We start from the raw sequence: 20,272 nt of genomic DNA, 5'->3' as shown, positions 1-20,272 counted from the left end.
CCTTGGTCCAGAAGAAGATCTGGCTCTTCTTTTACAACAGTTCTCCTGCCACTTTATGTCACTGAAGTGGCACTAAGCAACCTGAGCCAGAGCCAAAGGTCCCACTAGTTTGCCTTTTCCCCCCCTAGACTTTTGGTAACCATGGCACCTTGGCATTTAAGCAAAGGGACCCAAGCAAAGGGATTCAAGAAGTTGTCCCAAACAAACTTTTTAGAAGCTTTCTAGAACATCTGTACATAGCTTTCCCCTCTACAATGTTTCTTATGCAGAATGGTGTGACACGCAATCAAATGTTTTAAATTCCTCTCTCACAGAATCACATATGACAAGGACATTTACAATACATTTACATTAGAGTTGCAATCCCACTACTCAATCCTTTAAATAATTTTAGGGGGTAATATTTAAACAGGCTTTATATTGTCATATTTCAATAAAATTATTACCTAATATTAATTCTGATCTCATGCCCCTTTGATCATCAGTAAAGATAAACATGCATCTGAAAAACTGAGTGAGTGGTAGGAGACTGCTATGATTTTTGTTATCTGAGAAAAGCCCATAAAGCTAAACATTTGCATACCGTCATTGTTTTGACTGAAACTTCCTTTAAATGTGTTTCCTTTCCAGCAAGCATATGTGAAAGATGACCTCTTATCCATTTACATACCTCTTTGGCAGTCATGTGATCAAGTTTTACGTCAAACTGTCAATTATGATAAGAGAGACAATAAGAACAGCCTAAGTGTTGATAACCTGTTTCCTGACTTTACTGAGAAGCTCTGTTTAAGGGTCCACTTGTGTTCTTCTTTCAGTCTTTTGCCTGAAGCAAAAGTGATGTGCATCCAAAACATTTTTAAAACAGACCCTGTTTTCAGTGGTCATTTCAGTTTACATTTTCAGTAACACATGGTATGAAGGGCCTTCCATTCTGAGCAGCATAACTCAAGAACTAAAAGGATGTATATGGAAAGAACAACTTTCTACTGCAGAAATTCCTTGAAAAGAGTAATCTTGTGGAGAGGAAACAATTAAATAGGAACAAAATGCTGCTAACAGTTTTCTAGTATGAAAATACATTTAAGATGTCTAAAGTATTTCTTATTATAGAATGGTATCATGACCTCTTAATAAATGTCAAAGCTGTGTGAAAATCATGCATAATGGATACCACACCCTTAGAGTCAAAACTCTAGTGAAATCCATGCTGTTATATTAAGTACAGTAAGGATCTGAGGAATTTAGCAGCTCAGTTATTAGCCCCAAGATTAGTTAACATACATTATAAAGTAAAGTTTTAAAGTTTAATAGTATCACAGGATGATAACTTTCTCACTAAAGACATTTGTGCTTGCCTGCATGTTTTCTTAATGAAAGAATGAAAATAATCTCCCATTTACTCTTTCTAAAAACTCAAAAGTGTTTTAAAAGTTAAATAATTATGCATGGAAACATCAAGAGCAGGCCTAGTGACTTATTTATTTACTTTTAATAAGAAGCGTACTAATTGGGAAGCCATTACATTTTACGTGCAATTAACACAAGAGAGAAATATTTTCTTCTTTTAAATAGGTAAAATCCTGGTGTTTTTGGCAGCATAAAAACTTTAGATCCTGAAGTAATTTTGATCAGATACTAAGAATCCTATTGTTCCTATTGTATTTTGTGAATTCAGTGATAAAAACTGAATGAGACCAAGGAAATACCTCCATCCTTCTATCCAGGAATCCAGAGCAGACACTGTGCGAGCTGGAAAGAAGGCAGGACGCCATCTGTCCATCCATCAGACGTCTGCCCTGTTGTCCATTAACATGGAGTTTTGAAACTGAACTCTTTTACTAATGAGTGCTGTGTTATGACTGTAGACTCCCAAGAACAAGGATTCAAATCAAACTTTGGCACAACTCCACAGAACTCAGAGGACTTCAGCTTGTTCCACAGCTAATTTTTCACTTTTTCTGTGAGTCTAGACTTGGAAACCATGAAACTCTAGTGTCTGCTACAATTCAAATATAAGCAATGTGTATATGAACTAGAGGGGGGGGGGGGAGACATAATGCAATACTGCTGTGAAGATTATCCAATCTTCCTTTTATGCAAAACTCCTATTTCAATCAACACATTTCTTAGCACAGAGATTGCAGTGTGCCAATGCAGAATTCATCTGTTCATGAAGTCACTCCACCAACTTCCCACAACAAAGTTAAGAATAAAGACCTTACTAAAATTCTAACTATAAGGTAACATTTGAACAATGATTAAATAGGAGACTTTAGATTAAGCAACATCCCCAGAAACATGAGTCCATTACTAACAGTTAACAACTTTTGCATATTGATTAATGAATTAAGGAAAACTTTTATGTTCTAATCAAGTAGCTATTAACAATTTATAATAGCCAATTTAGGGGGCTTGGGGATGGACTACTTTTTACAACAAAGCAATAAGATGCTTTATAAGCATATTTCTGATGAAGAACTGCTTATGTAGATGACTTTCTAGATGCAGTTAACATGAGAAATTTGTTGTGTTATTGTTGATTTTCAATTATGAAATACCTGGCCGTTCAAGACAATTAGAACCAGCACCAACCAATGATCACAACAAATGTATACTGCATAGATTTATAACGCTTCATCATAACTTGCCTTTCTAATTATCAATGTAGCATGCTAAGTAACATGTGTAATAGCATATTCTTCTCACTATTCAGATCTGTAAATGCAAATGCATTGCTCCCAAAGGTGCTACACACACACAGACACACACACACAATATTTCCAAATTATATTCAATGCTTCCCACCATAAATGTAAGTATTCCAGCAATTTTGTGCATAAATTATTTTACTGGAAGTTTAAAAGAACTGTCATTTTATTTTGTTAAAAAGTCTATTTATAAGAGAGATTCACAAAATAACATACAGCTTAAATTTATGGTTGTTGCTATAATTTATAGAGGCTACATTATGGTTCTTTTTAAACAACAACAAAAAACTCTCAATAATATACATCAATACTTCCCATAACCTGAAAGAATAAATCTCTATAAAGCCCCTCCAACAAAGTAAAAGAACCTACCTGTGACAATATTTATTCTTAAGAGGTCAATGTGTATTAAAGGGTACAGTGAATGTTTAAAAGATCTTTCTGGAACTAAAACCACTGGCTTTCTGCTTTAGAATTTCTCTCAGCTAATATAAAATGATTGATTGCCTTTATTTCATGTACCCCTTGATTTTCCTTTTCATTCATCATGGGCTGCTTTAAACTAAATGTATTCAGAACCTGCCACAAGAAAAGTGCTCTTTTAAATTGTTGTAAAGTAATGAAAGGATGTAGTAAATCAATCTCATTTCTGCCTTACCAAAGGATAACCTTTATCTACTGAAGTCATTTAGACAATTTCTGGTGGGTTTCTTTTCTGGATAATAAACATGTGTGGCACTGTCATCTCTGAGAGCTTTTTAGGATTTAGGATGATGAAGGTAACAACTAGTTAATTCTAAATTATTTTATGTATACTGTACTTTACATATATATATATATATATATATATATATATATATATATATATATATATATATATATATATATATACACATACACACACACACACACACACACACACACACACATACACACACTGAATTACTATTTATCTAGGGCTAAAAAGCTTATTTTATGATTAAAGTTCAGTGCATGCAACAGTATCAAATATTGCCTAATATTACATATATGTAAGCACGCACACATGTATATACAATCATATGTAATTTAAAAATCAAATGCAGAATACATGGCAGATATATATTGCTATAGGGATGCTACTATATGGATGTAAAAAACTGATACTTTAAATAAACAACAAATATTGACATTATACAACTCTCTACTTTAGAATATTCAATTTACACAGTGGATTTGAATCACAACATATTTTCCAGGTTTGAAACTAATGTGTAAATGTGCATGCACAAAATGTGTAAGCTTACTTTTTTCCTGAACCTTTTGGTTACAGGTTTAATGAGACTGCTGAAATTATCCAAATTCATTCTTAAAATATATTATAAAGACAAAAAAATATACAGGATACAAGAAAATTAAGCTGGCTGTAAGTACTTTCTAGGGATTTGAAACAATTTCTATAACTTTTGAATGTTCTCGAGAACAAAAAGTATTAAATAGAATATAGAAAAACAGAGACTCAATAAATTAAAATAAAATATATTTAAATTTGTTTTGCAAATCCCAACAATAACTGGATGTCAGAGACGTAGTATAACATAGCATTTAAAATTTCACAGCCACAGTATTTCAGAAAATGTGTGCAAATGTTTTTTAAAAATAGGTTTTAACCCTATAAATCTTGAATATGTTTAAAAATACAATGAACACATACTGTACATTTGTCAAATAGAGCCATATTATAGAAATTATGACACATTTTTTACTATAGCAATCCTAGAGATGTGAATAAAGAAAAATACCAGAAAATTTAGTGATAAGCCAACAGTTGGCAAAAAACAACTGTTATGTGGTATTTTCGTAATTGTTTACAAATGTTTTCAGTTGGGACTCACTGGTTAACAAAGATGGCAAAACATCAATTATCTTGAATAAACTATCATCTATATGATTTTCTCTGAACTCTTCATGTGGTGATCTTTAATATATACATACTGCCACTTTGGCCTTGGAATGGGGGAGGTTCATATGCAGCAGTATAGCTATGTCACAACAAACTCAGAGCATGTAAGTTAAAATAAAACAGTCATGAGTATCAACTGTCGATAAGAACCCAATCCTGAGAAAAAAAACAGTATTATAAATAATAGGAACTACTTCGCACACCTTTTCTTTCTTCCATATTCAATTTTTAACTTGAAAAACATTTTACGTGGTGTGAATTTCAAACTCTTCTACTGTCAGGATCTGGGAGTAGCATATATATACCTCATAAATATATTTACATTCTAAAGTGTCTGAATTTGTGTACACTGTTACTAGCAATGTGGGATTTTTGTATTTGCATGTCCCTGCTATTGAGTGCAGCTAATTTGTATATAAGCCACCATTAATCTCGGCTGTATATTTTCACAGTTTGGGTAAACACTTCATTTGCATTAAATTTACAGCATTAATGAGATGTGAAATTTAAAATGCTACTTGAAACATAAATGATGTAGGAAACTAGAACAAAAATGTGTTTTTTATCACAAGTGAAATCAGCAAACCAATTTAAACCTTTTAAACTAGGAATGATGATGTGTGACATTGAAAGTTTGGCTTTATAACATCTTCTGGAACTAAAATGCAGAAATGTAGGCTTAAACATCTGGAAAATATGAAATCGCTTGAGAATCATAATTTATACTGTTTAATCTTTGTTAATTTTGATTGGTTTTGAAATGAATTCTTGATTTTGTCTCTTGCACACTTTACACAGGCATAGTCTTAATATCCTTTTATGAAATCTACTTTTAAGTTCTTCAAAAAGAAAGTAATTTAAAGGGGCATTATAAAAAGTTCCTTAAGGTGGCACAAATCTAAGAAACAAAAGCATTTGCTATACTGATGTTTTTAAAGGGGTTTTTGTCTTTAGCATTTCTAGTCTTCACATGACTTATTGAAACCATTAGGATCCCATTCTAATCCAAGATGTCAGTGGCAGCATTTAGAAAGGTATATTGCAAAAGCTTGTCTGTATCATTACCCCTATGTGAAACTTGCCCACCTGTTGCTGGTGTAGGAAGGATGGGTCTCTTGGGCTTAGTCCCACATATCGATTGGCTTGGGATGTGCCTGAGGCTGTGTAGGCTGATTAAGGAAGAACAAAACACATTGATAAAAAATAGCGACCTGTCATTACTATTATACTGTGCATGTACATTACAGATATGAGAGATCCAGAGTTATGATTTGCAATGTATAGGAAGTGTCTGTGGATTTCTTTTATCGGTAACGCAAAAGAAACACTGGGACAAATTCAGCCCTTAGTTGCACAGCATGTTCAATTCCCATTCACTTCAATGGAAGCTGCATGTGTGAATCTGAGGTCAGAATTAGGCTTCTAGTTAGAATAATAATTCCTCTGCTTGCAGAATTTTACGACAAGTTAAAGGAAGCACTACATTTTAAAGTGTTATGAGCCTAACTTCTGGACCTCCAATTTATATTCGTTATATTATACCAATACATATCAGTTATAATAATATAAACATCCAAATGAAATCAAAGGAGTTACATTGGTATGAGTGAGAGGAGACCTATTAATTTATATTAATTCTTCTATTTGTGAATGCTGATCACAACATTTATACATTAAAAGTGGTTAGTTATTTAAAATTGAGACCTAAAGCTTGATTTGCTTATGTGGCATGAAATTAATCTTTACAGTTCTGTGAAAGAAGAATACAATGTGATCGGCACTAACCAGAGAAGGGTGTTAACTTTTGCAGAGCAGCATAATATTCAACATTCAAGGTATTTTAAACTCCATAAAATGGCTTTCACTTGGAGGCGATTTCAGTAAAATTTCTGTCTTTTGTGGTGCAGAACCAGAAAAATAGGTAGAGGAATCCAGGTGGCTCGAGAGATTGGTAAAGAGAAATGGAACCGATCAATTGTGACTAAAAGTCATTACCCTCTCATGGTGCTTAGTGACTTATGTGATCTCACTCTACTTCATTTTGTGCAGAGGACCAGACTGCAACAATCATCATTTCTACTGGCACCTTTGCTGGTGGTCAAAGCAGAGCTGCCAAAATGGAATGGATATGAAGACTCAGAATGGAAAGAGGAAGTTGGGTACAAGTTTTTAGATAATTGGCTGTTTGATGTTAAAATTATACAGGAAAAACAAAATCTTTCTGAATTTCTGAGGATTTTTATCATGGCTTTTTAATAGCAAACACCTTTCACTAAGAGATTGCTATAAAAATGGTTCAGATATTAGAAATAAATCATGGTTCCAGAGCTAGAGTTCTTTTTCAGAAATGTTATCTACGTCTGTTTTCTGTCTAGTTCTGAACAATTCATTTCTTGCATTTCAGAATAAAGTCAGTGTTAATCAATTGCTTTAATATGCCAAATAGATTGAAACTGACTAAGCAGCAACAATGACAGCACTTACATTATGTTAAGCAGTATCTGCAGCAAATTATTGTCCAAATACAACATTTTGTCTTTTTATAATTGATTGCCTATTAAAAATAAATTTGCAATATAGGACCAAATTCTCAAGATCAGTGTCAGCTTTATGTATTTCCAACAGCAGGATACCTGCCTTCAATTTTTGTTTCTTTTGTTTTCTGGTTACTGGAAAATTTTCATTTGTGCATGTAATGTTCTGTGCTACCACTTGTAAATACAATTTGCACACTATAATGGAATGTGCACTCAAAGACTTTTCATGTACATGCACTAGTGATAGAGATGTTCTGCATGCAGAAAGATGTCTCATATCAAAGTACCTATAAAAGATGTAGGTGCTCAAGTTCCACTGAAATTCAGAAAAATGGAGTACTAATTTGTTTAGGCTCTTTTGAAAATCCCAGGCTTCACCCTTAATTGCCTGTATAAATATTAATGCACAAACAAGGTTGGTTTCCTTCTAAAAAAAACTCCTTGAGTAGGCCATAATGCAGGCAGGTAGAGTGCAAGTTTCTTCCTGCAACTCTGATATCATATTTGATCTCCCTGCCATTCCAGGCCATGGTCTCTCTTGAGCACAGATAAGACAATAGTGCCACATTGTATGATTTTGATAAACAAGAACTAGGATGAAACTACCAATAATCCAAACCAAATTTGGATGGAGGTTCCTCTCCCACCCTGAGGTAAATGGCTACAGTATTAACTTATTGTCTGCCACTGATTATATCAGAAATAGCAGCACCTCAAAGGAGCACAATTTGCACCATAAACCAGCAAGAAGTGTGTTAATCCACTCCTACATTTAGAGTTCCAGAAGCCTCTTTTGCTATCCCAATAGAATAGCTAAAATATTTCCATAATCAATTATTAATCAGTTTATAATTAAACAGTGATGTTTTACCCAGATTATCTTTAGGATTTAGTTATTTCCTTTTGTAATACATTTTATTCAATTTTTCCTTTATGTGTTACTTGCTCAGGGTATAGCTAGACTGTGGGGGGGTTTCGGGATACCAGAGGTATCCTGAAAAAACTCCGCCGCGTCCAGGGAATGTGTTTGCTCTTCTGCTTTTTTTGCAGAAGACCAAATGCGCTCTTTTGGAAGCCCCTGTATTTCTCATTACACAAGGAAGAAGGGAGCTTTTGAAAGAGGGTTTTTTGTTTTGTTTTTTAAAATTTCCTAGACAGGCCAAATTAGGAAAAGCCTCTTCCGACAAAAGTATTGGAAAAAGATACGCAACATACGGTGCACATGTTATATATCTTTTTCCAATGGATCCTCACAGTCTAGGTGTAACCTCAAACTCATTTGAATCTCTATTTTAATTTACAAAATAAGAGCTTAAAATAACAAATATCTTTAAGAATACTATTTAAATACTTGTTTAATTATAATCCAATGTCTAGAGACCACACTCTAAAATGATCCATTTTCATGTAACTGATCCTACAGAAATCCTTCTTCTTTTATGCCTGCTACATACTTTTGTTTGTTTGGTTTGGCTTAAACATAGTTTAGGCTCTAAGTACCCCTTGGAAGATAGACATTTCAGCTCAGAGATCTTCTTTTCTAAGCAGTCAGATCAGGCCTATTTTCTAAAAATGTTACCAGTAGTCTGTATTAAGTAATGTTGGCCCTCTATACACCTAAAAAGGTCAGGAACAATATGTACCCAACTTTGTTAACGAAAGTGTAGAAAGCTAGATAAAAATTAACCCTTTGCATATCATTGGTCATGAAATGCTTAAACAAGATAGAAATGAGCAAATGACATTAGCATGTACATTTGCACATACTTCCAGGGTTGCAATTCCATTGAAGATAATAGGATATATAATATGGTGCTGAGCATGTTGTACAAAGATGCGCAAACTTTCCAGGCATTAAAAAAGAATATGTAATTAAGCCAACCCTTGCAGAATCAAGGGCAGTGAATTAAAATGTCCTTTTCTGTATGCCGCATCTTTTTTTAAAGCTACACAACCTATATAAACATGCAATGATCATAGCTCTGATTCAGTATGCTTTGTAACAAAGATTGATTTCTGTAGGAAAGCTCATTGAGGAGCAATTATCTAATCTCTTTTTGGAATCCAAGTGTCGGTGATTTGAAACCTTGCAGTCTGAATGTGCTTCTCAATGTCATTACAATGTCCACCTTTGATGAACAATCATGTTTCATTTTTTCTCAGTGGGTGGTGCTCAAACAGATATGCTTTCCCCTTAATATTTTTGTTGTCATGTAATAAACATCAATTCAAATAATATGATGATATGACTAAAATTTGAGAAGGAAAAGCTTTGTGGTCAGTATAAATCATGAGCATCCACCTGGTCAAATAGTAGGAAAAGGCACCTTTTTTGGCCTTAATTTGAAATTATATTGAATCTTCGATGGACATTTTTTGTTTCCTAGAGAAATACTTACTGGTTGCTGTAGGTGAAGATGCCTCACCTTCAGTGGATGTAGTGATGGGTTTAGTATCTGTCATGGTCAGAGTCACAGGTCTCACCGCACTGTGATGGGGAGAGGGTGCCAAAACTGGAGTAAAATGGCCAGGCACTTTTCCTACTACTTGACCACTGCTGTTAGGCTACAAAACAAAACCAAAAGAATGCCTTGTGAAATATACACATTGTGTATTTTTAAAAATCTACCAACGTCTCTTAGCGTTTTGTAGAACATTCATCACTGCAGTATCTATGTGCCAGATTCTGTAATAGTTATAAACTAATGTAGCTATTTATATATAGTATACTTAGCAGATAGCAGACTAGGCCTCATACATGTGAGTCACAGTAACCTTCTGATCAGTTATATTCTGTTCTTGTTATGATTTTCATCAACATATTTTATAATAATAGTGCTGCTTACATAGTAGGGTTCAGTTGGCCAAACACGGAGCCTAAAGCACTTAATAAAAACATATATTAACACTGCAAAAACTGCCTTAGCATAGGCCAGTATTCTGGCTGGCTTGGGAATGTATGCAGAACAAGCAAACAGCTGTTTGTTCTCTGCACATGCCTGAAGTCTGACTAATAAAAGCAGGGAAGGTTGCATAGGAGGCCAGAGAAAGAGGCGCTAAAATGTTTAGATGCAGCCATCTGGCCCCAGCCCAACCAGAATATGTCCCTTTCACACAAGATGTGAAAACTGTGAATTCTGTACATTTCAGGAGTATTGTGAGCCAAATCAACTCTTTTCACAAACTGACATACAAGATGTACAAGAAATAGTGTGTATTTAGATCTATGACACAAACAGTGTCAAATTCTACCTTCAGCATACACATATATGACAGTATGATCTATTAACCTGTGGAATAGTCTTCCAAGGCAGCCTTTTCCTCTCAGTCTTTTAAAATTAGAATGGCTAAATAAACAATAGTGAATATTGACTGGATAAATATGTACAAGTGGAGACCAATTCTGTATGGACAAGAAAGTTCATTAGTTGACATAATAGGTTATTTCTATCCCTAAATGCTATTGTTCTATGATGAAAACCAACAGGAAAATTTCTCTCTTAACAGGACCATTTTGTACTTTCATGTAGCAAGGCTATAGGATAAAAGATGATCTGACATACAGTTCTATAACATCTATCTACTACAGGACTTATTGTGATATGTGGGCATTCACTAATCGGAAAATAGACACAATTATGTATACTGTTAATGTCAGATCTAAAAACAGTTTCAAATTAAGGAGGCAATAACAGTTCATGGCGATGAAAGGTTCATTTGAGCTGAAAACACATTGTTGGTATTCCATATATTTTCTCTATTCTATGAAACTTTCAACAACTGGATAGGTCTTTGTTTTCCTACAAATCATTCAACCCCTGAAATACAAACTTTAAAGGAAAAAGAGTCATGGCATTAATAAATACAAGACAATATACATTCAATACATAATGGCGTGGTATAAAGGTTTAATCGTCATCTGCTTGGATAATGACATTACTTATAAACTGTAAACACATAAATAAGTTATGTAGGTCTTTCCACCAGTACCAATAAAAGCTTAATATCACATCACACCATCATACATTCTGTACATGTCATATTTTATTAATACCCCATTTTAGCAATATTTCTGATCGTTTTATTTTTATTGTTGCTATTTTAAATATCCCTTGCCTTTGAAATCAGGAGTCATAAATCCAAAAGTACAAGCCTTGGAGATAAAGGAAAACTGTAGCTAACAGATTTTCAGAAACCACTAAAATATCTCAAATAGATTTCCCATCTATAATTTTTCAGGACTTAAACACTGGGATGTCCCCAGAATCATGAATAACAACACACTGTAAAGTAGGTTTTTATAAGCTATTTTTAGCTCCAAGAGATTGCAATATATCAGATTTTAAAAGAGCTGAGGGTTGAATAGAGTAATTTTGATAGGAAAATTCATATTTATGTAGAAAAGAAAAAAGTATCTGGCTGCTGCACTACAGTTTGGATTATTTTCGTTAGTTCGAACTAACTTTGTAGTGTAGACATACCCCTAGAAGTTTTACCTGGCATTTCTTGTGTCCTTAATTCAATTAATTTTCGTTTTTGGGAAATGAAATGAAAATGTACATGCTTCATTTTAAATCATTGCTCTGGGTGGGGCTGGGGATGAAGGGTTCAGTATGCAGGCTGCCTTGGAGATCGAGAACTACTCCCGCCCTCCCGCACTACAGCAGATTGGGGCCAGGTGAGAAGCACCTCTCCGTGGGCACCGTAGCGCCAGCGAGCACAGCCAGGGAAGGGGTTCACCTTCCCTGGCTGAGGCAGGTCCAGGTTTATCTGTCCTTTGCTCTCCACAGCCAGACCAAGGAATGCAGCAAACTGTGCACTTTCTCCTGGCTCCCTGAGGAAGGGGAACAGCCAGCAATGTTCCTGTACGAATGAGGAGAGGGGGAAAGATTCATCCTCCCTAAAGGCTGCCTGGAGGTGGGAGGCTCAGAGCTAGGGCAGTCCCAGACAGCATGGGGGGAAAACACCCAGCAAACCCACTTCACCTGCCTGGTGATTCTGGCTCTTTTCAGTATGTATTTTGGGGAAGAAATCTCATTCCAGGCCCACCCCATTTTCCTGGCACAACCAATACTTCACCTTGTTTTAAGTTATGTTAAGAGGAAGCAATGTATCGAATTTGGTGGTCCTAGCTCTTAACATTTAGGGGGTGTTTTTGGACAGACAGACAAACATACAGACAAACTCTCTCAAGTATATGGTAGATACCAAAGTAATAAATGCCATTGGACAATGTGTGATACCTGAAACATTTCATGATCATTCATAACTCATAAAACCACACAAAGGTTGTAAAATAAGCTTGTCTCTGAAGACTGAAAATTCTTTTAATCGCACATTGTTCATTATGAAGAATTAGGTTTTTAATTTTTTTCTTTTTAAAAGTTTGTAAAAGAGGTCAAATATACTCAGTTATATGTGGACTGTGCATATAGCCTGATGGTCTCATGGACAGGATTAATGTAGCTTGAGTTCTTTCAGTGGTTATTGGGTGGAGTTGGAGATCTGAAGGAAGCAGAGTTACATTTTCGGACTTAACAACAAGGAGTCTGGTGGCACATTACAGACTAACAATTTCATTATGGCATAAGCTTTCGTGATCTCCCATCTTTGTATCCATCCTGTTTCCTTTGTCTTTTACTTCATGCATCTGATGAAGTGAGTTGCAGCTCACAAAAGCTTATGCCATAATAAAATTGTTAAAAGTTCCTTGTTGTTTTTGCTGAAACAGACTAATACAGCTACCCCTGAAACCTTTTAGGACCCAGTTTCTGTTATGTATTGAAGAATTAAAAAGAAACTGCTTAATTTGCCTACCAAAAGTCATTCACATTTAGTATTAAAAAGAATTCCTAGGAATTTATGATTAAAACAGCGAGTGTCATCCAAAAGAAGCTCAGCATGCAAAACCAGACTCAACTTAATTAAATGGACACAGCTGGAGTCCAGCACAATATGCAACAATGTATCACCTTTTACTGTTCCCTAGTGATTCTGGTCAACAGGAATGCAGCAGCTCATATGGACTCCAGCTTAGTCTTTGTGCAGATGGTCCAAAGAAAATGAACCCTTTCTTTGCTGAATTAAACAATGTGCAAAGCACATATTTAATATTTATTCTCCAATAAGTAATAATATACCTAGATGACACAAAAATGCCACAACACACATCCCACACCCACCAGTCAATTAAGAAGGAAATCTACAAAGCGAGCAGCAGCCCTCACCAATGAATCTTACAGCTTAGACTAGTGATAGGGGAGAGAGTGGACTTCAGAGCCCAAACTCCAGCCCCAGCCTGAAAGTCTAGTTAACTACTGCACCGTAACTCAAGACCTCTGAGCCCAAGTCGACCAGCATTCTGAGACTTACAGTCACAGGGAGCAAGTAGACTTATCCACTGAAATCAACTGGAGATTTGCCATTGACATCAGTGAAGCTGACATTGAACCGTAACAATTCTAAGTAACGTTCTATTTTTTCTTATAAAATTCTCAAGTGGCAAATATTGCCCATAACTGGGTGTGTAATATATACAGATGCTAATGCAGGCCCAATGAAATGCAAGCTGAAGCTTTGTATTGTTCAACAGGGGAAACAAAGCCTCCAAATTAGGAAAAGCTGAAACTTTTTTTCAAGTATTTTTCACACTGGTTTTTTTTTTCAGTCAGATGTTTTTTCCAAAATGTTAGACACTAAGAACATTTCATTTACAAGCAATAATAACTGATTTACATGTCTCTTTATAACTTTATTTTGCTAGGGTATGTTGTTGTCTGGCAACAAAGAGAATAAAAAATTTGCTACATGACTGCTCAGAACCAGTGTGAGCATCTGACCTCTTTTTTTACTTATTTAAAGTTTGGTCTAATCTTAGTTGCAGGTAAGTGCCTGATCATATAGGGTTTATTTATACCATTCTTCATTAATAATATAGGTAGGACTTCCCTGCTTTGGCACCCTTGGGACCTGACCAGTCCCGAATGAAGGAGTTTGCAGAACCAGAGGCGGTCAATGTCACCTCCTCTGTTGCCAGACTCTGGGGTTTCCTGGGACTATGGGGGGATGCCTGCCACCCAGATGCCGGGCTCCACTCCTTGACCACCAGCCCCTCCTCCCAGGCTCCTCTTACAGCCACTGACTCTGCTCCTGACTCCAGCCACCAGGCTCTTCTCCTGGCCATAGCCAGGCTCCCTGCCCTGGGCTACCAAAATGGCTCTGTTTCTGGCCAACCTTTGCTCCTGGCTGCTGCCCCAGCTCCCTGTCACTAGCTCAGATCTGCTCCCAGCCCTTCTGGTCCCCCAGCCAACCAGAAAGTCCTGAACCAGAGAGTTTGAACCTGTATCTGAAAAATCTCAGATAAGAATTAAGGATCATTGTCTGATAATTAAGGAGCTCTGTCTCACAGAAATATATATGGAGAGAACAATTTTTTAAAACTTGTTTTTGCTGGAGGTATTACTGCTAAAATCTACTACCGGGTCAGATAGGAAAAATAAAGCAAGTGTAGTCTTACAAGTTCTGTCCACAACCAAAACCCACCCATTTGTGATGTCAAAATATGATGCAATTTATTAGCATGCCTATTGTTTTCTTTCATGCTGTGATACGCGGTAAAAAAGGTTTAACAACATTTATGTTTAAATTATCGTAATTAGGTTTCAGAGTTAACACCTTAAGATAAACAAGTCACTCATAGTATTCTCAAAACTATTGTTTCAGCCTGTCAGCAGGCTTACACTGACATCACTACATTATTTTACACTGAGTTAACATTTTTAAGGTTCTCTTTTCAACACTAATAGCATTTGAAGAAGTCATCTGAAGAAGTGGGTTGTGCCCATGAAAGCTCATGATAACATGTTTTGTTAGTCTTTGAAGTGCTACTAGACTATTTGTTGTTGTTTAAGTTTTTCCTGTTACAGACTAACTCAGCTACTCCTCTGAAGCATTTTAAATGAAAGTTTAGCGCCTGTAGCACAAATTAGCAGCTATCACACAAGGATATTGGCTCACCAAAGCTGCTGCATTGCAAACAGCCTTGTCTAACCTTGTCCATCTTGACTTTCTATTGCTAATATTGTTCTTGTCAGGTACATTTGCTTTTCCTTCAATTAAAAATTGTTATACATTCTCTGCTGTGAATTTTAAGCCCACTGAGATGGCAGGATTCAGAGGCTTCTTCATTTAGGGTCTCTTGGCACAAATCACACTATATAGTCACAAATTCAATAGCCTGATAAATATTTGACCTCCATAAAAAGGCTTGTGCAAACTGTTTTTATTTTGATTCTTTCACAGTTCTACCAAAAATCTAGTTTGCAAGAGTTTTTGTACCACCATATTGAAAGCCCGCTATTACTGCAAACTTATTTATTTGAACTGAAGATGAGTTGAGCCAAGGAGCATTCAAAGTATTTGTGCTACACCATTCAATAGATCCACAATTTTAATTTGTTGGTTTTTAACAGACAGAGGGTATGTCTACACTACAGCGCTAATTCGAACTAAACTAATTCGAATTAGCGCAGCTAGACTTAAAAACTAGTTCAAATTAGCATTTTGCTAATTCGAACTAGCATGTCCACACAGAGTGGACCCTGAACAGAGGTTAAGGATGGCCGGAAGCAGTGCCGGCAGGGCATCAGATGAGGACTGAGTGCGTGGAGCTGCTGTCTCAGGCTAGCCGAGGGCTGTGCTTAAAGTGACCCGACCCCCACCCTGGACAGGCAGTTCTCAGGGTTCCCCGCTTGCAAAGCAGTCCTGGCTTGGAGTGCCCTGAGTGCCCACATGCGGAACATCACAGCACTTGGCCATCAGCCTGGCTGCACTTGCCGCAGGCTGCCATCCGGGGGGTGGGGGCAATCAGGGGGCTGCAGGAGAACTTCCACCTCCAGAAGCCCGCAGAGCCAGCCCAGTCCTCCCCATCGGGGGCGCGTACCCCATTCCTCCCTCACCTCCTTCCACTTACCCCTCCCTAGCCCCCCTTCCTGATGTACAAAATAAAGAAAACGTGTGGTCAAAAATAGAATCTCTCTTTATTGAACAAAACTGGGGGAGACTGGGAAAAAGAGGTGGGAGAGGGGAAGAGAGATGCTGGGAGAGGGGAGGGCAACTAAAATGATCAGGGGTTGGGAACAGGTCCCATATGAAGAGAGGCTAAAGAGACTGGGACTTTTCAGCTTAGAGAAGAGGAGACGGAGGGGGGATATGATAGAGGTCTATAAAAGCAAGAGTGGTGTGGAGAGGGTGCATAAAGAAAAAATCTCCATTAGTTCCCATAAAGAAGGACTAGAGGACACCAAAGGAAAGGAATGGGTAGCAGGCTTCAAACTAGTAACAGAAAGTTCTTCTTCACAAAGCAAAGAGAGAGTCAACCTGTGGAACTCCTTGCTGCAGGAGGCTGTGAAGGCTAGAACTAGAACAGAGTTTAAAGAGAAGTTGGGTCCATGGAGTGGTATTAGCCAGGGGGTAGAAATGGTGTCCCTGCCCAAAGTTTGTGGAAGGCTGGAGATGGATGGCACGAGACAAATGGCTTGGTCACTGTCTTTGGTCCATCCCCTCTAGGGTACCTAGGGTTGGCTGCTGTCGGCAGACAGACTACTGGACTAGATGGACCTTTGGTCTGACCCAGGTCGGCCATTCTAAGCTCAGGGCTCAGGGTCGGGGGTCTCAGTGGACCACCTTGATTTTCATGCAAACCTGCTCCTGGGTGGCCAGGCTGGCAGCTCTCCTGCCCTAGACGGCCACTTTCCTGTGTCTAGTGCGGAGTTCGTGGACAAGGTCCACGATGTCTGCACTAGACCAGGCGGGTGCCCACCTCTTGCGGTCCTGGCCAGGCTCCCGAGAGCCGCCAGCCTGGTCCCAGGAAGAGGCGGAGGGCTGGGGGGCATCGGGTGGCTGGCTCATGGCGTGCCAGGTGCAGGGTCCATGCCCCTTTAAGGGCTCCGGGGCCGGGAGGGGGGCATACGAGTTTCCCTGGTGGTGCCCAGAGTGGCCACCAGGGAAAGCTGGGGAGGGCTAGCCTCCCACTAGTTCGAATTAAGGGGCTACACAGCCCTTAATTCGAACTAGTAAGTTGGAACTAGGCTTAGTCCTCGTGCAATGAGGTTTACCTAGTTCGAACTAAGCGCTCTGCTAGTTCGAATTAAGTTCGAACTAGCGGAGCGCTAGTGTAGCGCCTATGAAAGTTAATTCGATCTAATGTCTGTTAGTTCGAATTAACTTTGTAGTGTAGACATACCCAGAGTTATTTCCAGGTGCCAACACAACTTCTTTTGCAGTAGTAGAAAATTATTCCAAAAGAAGATTCTAATTATTTAATATTTTACATAAACATACTGCAAACATCAACCGGAATAATGAAAAGGTCCCTGTGTTATTTCAGATGAGTTCTACTTGATGTCACTGGAATAAATGACAGCCTACATAATACAGCAATTGCTAACAGTGCTCTCCACATGTAAACTCAAATTTGCCAAACATCTGACTGTTGGTACTATTTAAATATGCATTTGCCCCTAGTTCCATACCAAAATCTGAATAGAAATTTAAATTTGCATTTATGAAGGTCACATCTATAACTCAAAACCTTCCAAAATTGGGATGCTGATTTCCAGTACAGGAATTTTATCCAGAGTCTAATAGTCAGTAATTAATGCCATCTTCCTTTCATACAGAATCTCACAGAATTCCCCAAATGCAAATTTAATCATAGAATCACAGAACACTAGAACTACAAGGGACTCCGAGAGGTCATTGAGCCAGTCCCCTGCCCTCACTGCCAATGTTTAATAACATTGAAGGCCTTTCTTCTATTAGAGGACGTATTTTCTCTGCTTTATCTCAGTTTCTGGATGCAAAAGTGACTGGCCTTTCAATCCCACATTAAAATCATAAGATATGGCCACGCCTGAACCTATCAGTCAGGGAACACAGCCTAACAGCAGGTCTAATTTAGGATGAATGTACATTAATGTGCTCACAGATACAAGATACCAAATGTCTTTTCAGTAGAAACCCAAGCAAAAATTCCTTTTTAAATAACTGTATCCTTGGGATTATAACCGAACAGAAGATAGGTGGAAACATTCCAAAGTAATGAATTAGGGATACAAAAAATCTTAATTCCATGACCTTCAGAGATATGGGCACTTTGGAAACCACTTTTAGGTATCTTAGAAAGAGACTTTCAGCTTTTCATATATATTATTTGACTCACGCAAATGATTGAGTCTGAAGAACAATACATACCTCATTTTTCATCTGCATTCCAAACAAAAACTCAACAGAATAACCAGGCTTCTCAGATGTGTTGCCTCATGAGTACTTTTATAAATATAATATCCAAATAACTGTGTGATCCCTGTCATAACTGATCCATTATGCTTTTTACATAGAGTTGGAGTACTGGCCATTCTACAAGGAAACATTCTAAGGAAACTGCCCTTTTTAATGGTCTGGCACAGACAGTACATTCATGAACACTAATGCAAAGCCCTTGGACAGAAAAATTTGCAAGACTTGATTCCATTTACTGATAAGCTTCTGACAGAGCCATTTTGCAAACTTATGTTTCTCTGCTATGCATACAAAAGGACCCTTTATTAAAAACTGGATATTGGCTACAGCCGTTCAGCAGTTTATACTTATTTTATAGTCTATGTTGATGGACCAGCGCTAGTCTGCTCTGGAATACACACAATGGATGCCGTCTCTTCCTAAAATGCTGTAAGTGAAAGGAAATGGTTCTTCTGTTCCTTTTTTTATGCATATGGCACAGACCTCACCTTGCAAAATGTTAAGGCTTTTTCAATCAGGTCATACTAATGTTCTATTCTGTCACCCCTCCTGGTCAACTTATATGTGAACTCAACAGGAAGTTGTGAGATGAAATGGCTGCAACACCATTGCCACATGGTAGACACAGCCACAAGTCTCCATTTCATCAGTCTGAGATGGCATTGTATGTTTACTTTCCTGGTGATCTCCTGAATGTGAGAAAGTGGTTATGCTAAAGGACTGAAGGAAAGGATCTTGAAGGGATGGTATCTACTCAAGGAAAAATGACCAGTGTTTGTTCAAGAGGTGTACAATTATGTGTAAGACCCCAATTTGGAACTGGAACTGCAGGCTAAATCAGTGCCAAGAACATCCTTTTCCATCTATATCTGGTAATACATGCATAATCAGTTCTCTCATATTCGGGTCTTGCTATAGTCATCCAAGCCTTTGTGACCATCCAAATGGATTAATTAAATGCATTCTACAGGAAGCTAACCTGGAGACCTCACACAAAAGCTTCAACTGATTTAGCATGCATCTGCCTGTCTGTGCTAGAGTTAGCTTAGAAAACTTGTTAAAACAGTTCTTAGCTAACAACATTGCCTCCTTATTACTTTCTGAGAGCAATCTGAGTGTTGAATTTTATCTATAAAGGCTTGAATCAAGACTGTCTGAGATAGAGCCTCTCTCCCTTTGCACTGCGATCGGAGCTATGACCAGTTGGAGCACTTGAGGTATCAATGCCCAGATTTAAATATCACAGGGCTAGACAGTTGCAGGTATTCGAGATGAGGACACCTCAACCTGGAATATAGTTTTCCCAGTGGTCGTGACAAAGCCTGAATTCACTGATATTTAGGATACAGAGCAAGTTCCAACTCTATTCAGATATTTGTCTTAAAAGCTGTCAGATGTGTGTTTATAGTATAAGAAAGGGCAGTCTCTTTGAAGATATCATAGAAAAAAATCATCGTAGAACACTAGAACTGGAAAGGACTTCAATAGGTTATCGAGTCCAGTCCTCTGCCCTCATGGCAGGACCCAGTACCATCTAGACCATCCCTGATGGATGTCTATCTAACCTGCTCTTAAATATCTCCAGAGATGGAGATTCCACAACCTTCCTAGGAAATTTATTTCAGTGTTTAATCACTCTGACAGAAAGTATTTCCTAATGTCCAACCTAAACCTACGTTGCTGCAGTTTAAGCCCATTGCTTCTTGTCCTATCCTCGGAGGCTAAGGAGAACAGTTTTTTAAACATTTTGATTTGGTTTAAACTATATCTGTTGGGTTAAATGC

The 20,272-nt window shown here is 37.6% G+C and overlaps 1 protein-coding gene across 12 annotated transcripts in view; it reads right to left on the bottom strand.

Moving 5' to 3' along the window:
* Window positions 1-20,272, bottom strand: part of NFIB (nuclear factor I B) — a 245,222-nt gene that overhangs the window by 22,875 nt on the left and 202,075 nt on the right. For 5 of the 12 annotated variants that reach the window (XM_075931560.1, XM_075931559.1, XM_075931563.1 and 2 more), the window contains 2 exons: window positions 9,587-9,752; window positions 5,737-5,819 (listed from right to left, as the gene is read on the bottom strand). The exons of 3 other annotated variants lie outside the window; for them this stretch is intronic. In XM_075931560.1, the coding sequence (XP_075787675.1) occupies window positions 5,737-5,819; window positions 9,587-9,752 (249 nt within the window). The remainder of the gene's footprint in view (window positions 1-5,736; window positions 5,820-9,586; window positions 9,753-20,272) is intronic. 4 more of the 12 variants (XM_075931562.1, XM_075931565.1, XM_006117838.4 and 1 more) reach the window with 2 other exon arrangements.

The sequence above is a fragment of the Pelodiscus sinensis genome, chromosome 6, assembly GCF_049634645.1.
Source record: "Pelodiscus sinensis isolate JC-2024 chromosome 6, ASM4963464v1, whole genome shotgun sequence".
In the NCBI taxonomy this organism is placed as follows: Eukaryota; Metazoa; Chordata; order Testudines; family Trionychidae; genus Pelodiscus; species Pelodiscus sinensis.
The sequence above is the reverse complement of the archived record's forward strand: the minus strand, read 5'-3'. Positions and strand labels throughout refer to the sequence as shown.